The sequence below is a fragment of the Vulpes lagopus genome, chromosome 6 (assembly GCF_018345385.1).
Source record: "Vulpes lagopus strain Blue_001 chromosome 6, ASM1834538v1, whole genome shotgun sequence".
In the NCBI taxonomy this organism is placed as follows: Eukaryota; Metazoa; Chordata; class Mammalia; order Carnivora; family Canidae; genus Vulpes; species Vulpes lagopus.
In genome coordinates this window covers 79,310,327-79,313,337 of record NC_054829.1, presented here as the reverse complement: position 1 = coordinate 79,313,337, position 3,011 = coordinate 79,310,327, and the positions used below count along the sequence as shown (strand labels likewise).

General features: G+C 51.7%; 1 protein-coding gene across 1 annotated transcript; it reads left to right on the top strand.

Moving 5' to 3' along the window:
* The first annotated feature begins 2,082 nt into the window (after positions 1-2,082).
* On the top strand, positions 2,083-2,778 carry NAA11 (N-alpha-acetyltransferase 11, NatA catalytic subunit). Its single transcript, XM_041757732.1, has one exon. The coding sequence runs from the start codon at positions 2,089-2,091 to the stop codon at positions 2,776-2,778; it is 690 nt and encodes a 229-aa protein (XP_041613666.1). The 5' UTR covers positions 2,083-2,088.
* The last annotated feature ends 233 nt before the right edge of the window (positions 2,779-3,011 follow it).

The following is a 3,011-nucleotide window of genomic DNA, read 5'->3' as shown; positions in this document are numbered from 1 at the left end:
AACGAACCAAAGACATTTATTAAATAACCACTTCACAAAAAAGAATAGAGGATGGCTAATAAGGATATAAAAGAGGGGTTCAACTTCTTTAGTCATCAGGGAGATGCAAAATAAAACCATCCTGTAATACCACTACCCACACACAAGAATGGCTAAAATGAAAAAAAGATGGCAAATACCAAATATTGATAAAAATATGGAACTAAAACCATGACCCATTGGGTTAACATGGTTGAAACTAACAGAAAGTTTAATTTTTCTTTTTAACTTTTTATTTATTTATGATAGTCACAGAGAGAGAGAGAGAGAGAGAGAGGCAGAGACACAGGCAGAGGGAGAAGCAGGCTCCATGCACCGGGAGCCCGACGTGGGATTCGATCCCGGGTCTCCAGGATCGCGCCCTGGGCCAAAGGCAGGTGCCAAACCGCTGCGCCACCCAGGGATCCCTAACATAAAGTTTAAAGCTTGTTTTTCAGAGAACGGTTTCCCCCTAGTGAGCTGCTGTGTCTTTTCAGACTCCACTAACAAATCACTGGTCTCTAAGGAAGCACGGACTCAAGGTCAACTGGTTCCAGACTAGGAACAAGCAAAGCCCTACATTTCTTACCTGAAATAATAAGCCCAAGACTCATCTAGTTCATACCTGCTCTCAGAGCATTCCCGTAGCCTCTTCTCCTTGTCTTTTTTTTTAAAGATTTTATTTATTTATTCATGATAGATATATATACAGAGAGAGAGAGAGAGGCAGAGACACAGGCAGAGGGAGAAGCAGGCTCCATGCCAGGAGCCCTACGCCGGACTCAATCCCGGGACTCCAGGATCGCGCCCTGGGCCAAAGACAGGCGCTAAACCGCTGCGCCACCCAGGGATCCCCCCTTCTCCTTGTCTTAAGATAACCTCACGATTTCAGGAACTGAATTCAGCCTCCTGATTGATGTTGTTTCCACTCCCAGGGTGCCCATGAGATGTATGTTACAAATACGTTTATTCAATGTACATGTTCCATCTTTCCTCCTGTTTTCCCACCCTTTTCATCAATATAAATAAATCTCAATCCCACTGTTCATAAAAAATCATAGGGATTTTTGTTCTTTCCTCCCTGGGAAGGCAAACTGCAGGTTTGTCTGCCCATCTCCTTTTTCAGCTGTTTCTCCAACACACTTCCCTCGCCGCAGACCTGGTGTCTCAGGGATCGTTGGCTTTGCTGCACACGGTGGGTCGGGCAGATTTGCGTTCGGTTACAGAGCAACCACTTCGGAAAACTGCTTGCAAGTATTTATAAAAGTTGAACATCCTCCTATCTTCTGATACTACGCAATCCTCCTCCTGGGTAAACACGTATGCTTCCATAAGAGGCATGTTCCAGAACGTTCAGCTACACTCCTCAGTATATCCCCCAAATGGAAAGAATACAAACCAGCACAGTAGAATGGTTGAAGAAAATTGTGACGTATTCAGGCAACGGAATATCAAACAGGAAAGAAGATGAAGAACTCCCAAGCACACCCGAAGTAGCTGAAACAAATACCCGTGGAAATGAGACCTCAACGACAAAGCTCGCAGGCACACGGCTCCGTTCACAGAGAGGCTGTTGCCTCCCGGTCCGGGCGCCGGAAGCGGAGCTGAGCGGGAATTTCCGGGGCGTGAGCAACGTTCTGGTTCTTGACCTACATTCCGGTTATCCGGGGTTTCTGAGGTCACCAAAGTCCACCCAGACGTATCCGAATCAATAAGCCATCCCTGATGGCTTCAGCAGCAGCAACAGACGGAGCAGCAGAGGCCAAACCCGCGGCGCCCTAAGGCAGCGCACGCCCCTGCCCCCCCCAGCCTCGCGCGCACCGCGCTCCCGCCCCCGCGCGCAGCCCTCATTGGCTGGGGCCGGTGGCGCTCTTCGGAGAGCCGCATCTTAGCCCCGCCTCTTCCGCCTCCCGCCTTCCTGGCTTCCCGCCCTCCGGCGTTCCCCGCGGCAGGCCTCACGGCTTCCGCGCTTTGCCCCGGGCGGTCGAGGCGGAGAGTGGCGCCTGTACGGGGTGGCGGCCTCTGCCCTGGTCACCGTAGCCCGACTCCCCTCTCTTTCCCGCCGCCGTTATGAACATCCGCAATGCTCGGCCCGACGACCTGGTTAACATGCAGCACTGCAACCTCCTTTGCCTGCCTGAGAACTACCAGATGAAATACTATTTCTACCATGGCCTTTCCTGGCCCCAGCTTTCGTACATCGCTGAGGACGAGGACGGGAAGATTGTGGGCTACGTCCTGGCCAAAATGGAGGAGGATCCAGATGACGTCCCCCATGGACATATCACCTCGCTGGCCGTGAAGCGTTCACACCGTCGCCTCGGCCTGGCCCAGAAGCTGATGGACCAGGCCTCCCGGGCCATGATAGAGAACTTTAGTGCCAAGTACGTGTCCCTGCATGTCAGGAAGAGTAACCGAGCAGCCTTGCACCTGTATTCTAACACCCTCAACTTTGAGGTTAGTGAGGTGGAACCCAAATACTATGCAGACGGGGAAGATGCTTACGCTATGAAGCGAGACCTCTCGCAGATGGCAGATGAGCTGAGAAGGCAGCTGGAGCTGAAGAAGTGCGGGTATGTGGTGTTGGGCTCCGGGGAAAACCAGGAGACGCAGGGAAACACACTTGCTAGTTCCCAAGAGGATGGTCAGGAGGAGAACCCCGCCGCTGACAAGGGTGGCAGTGACAGCAAGGAACCCAGCGAGTCCACGGAGAGCACCGGTGTCCACAACAGCTCAGAAGATTCAGATTCCAGCTCCTAGAACCTGGTTAAGGTATTCTGTCCTGATTCAGCCCCTTCCACCCTAAGTTCCTGCATCACACCCTGGGCCTGCCCAATCCCATCCTATCCCATCCCAGGCTAGACCTGCTGGACCACCTGGTGACCTTGGGGAGGAGAGTAGAGTGGATTGGAGGGAACTCATTGCTCACTATTGCAAGTTAATAGGATTCCTACTTATAAGCTAAAAGTAGATTACATGGAGTAAAAGAAACC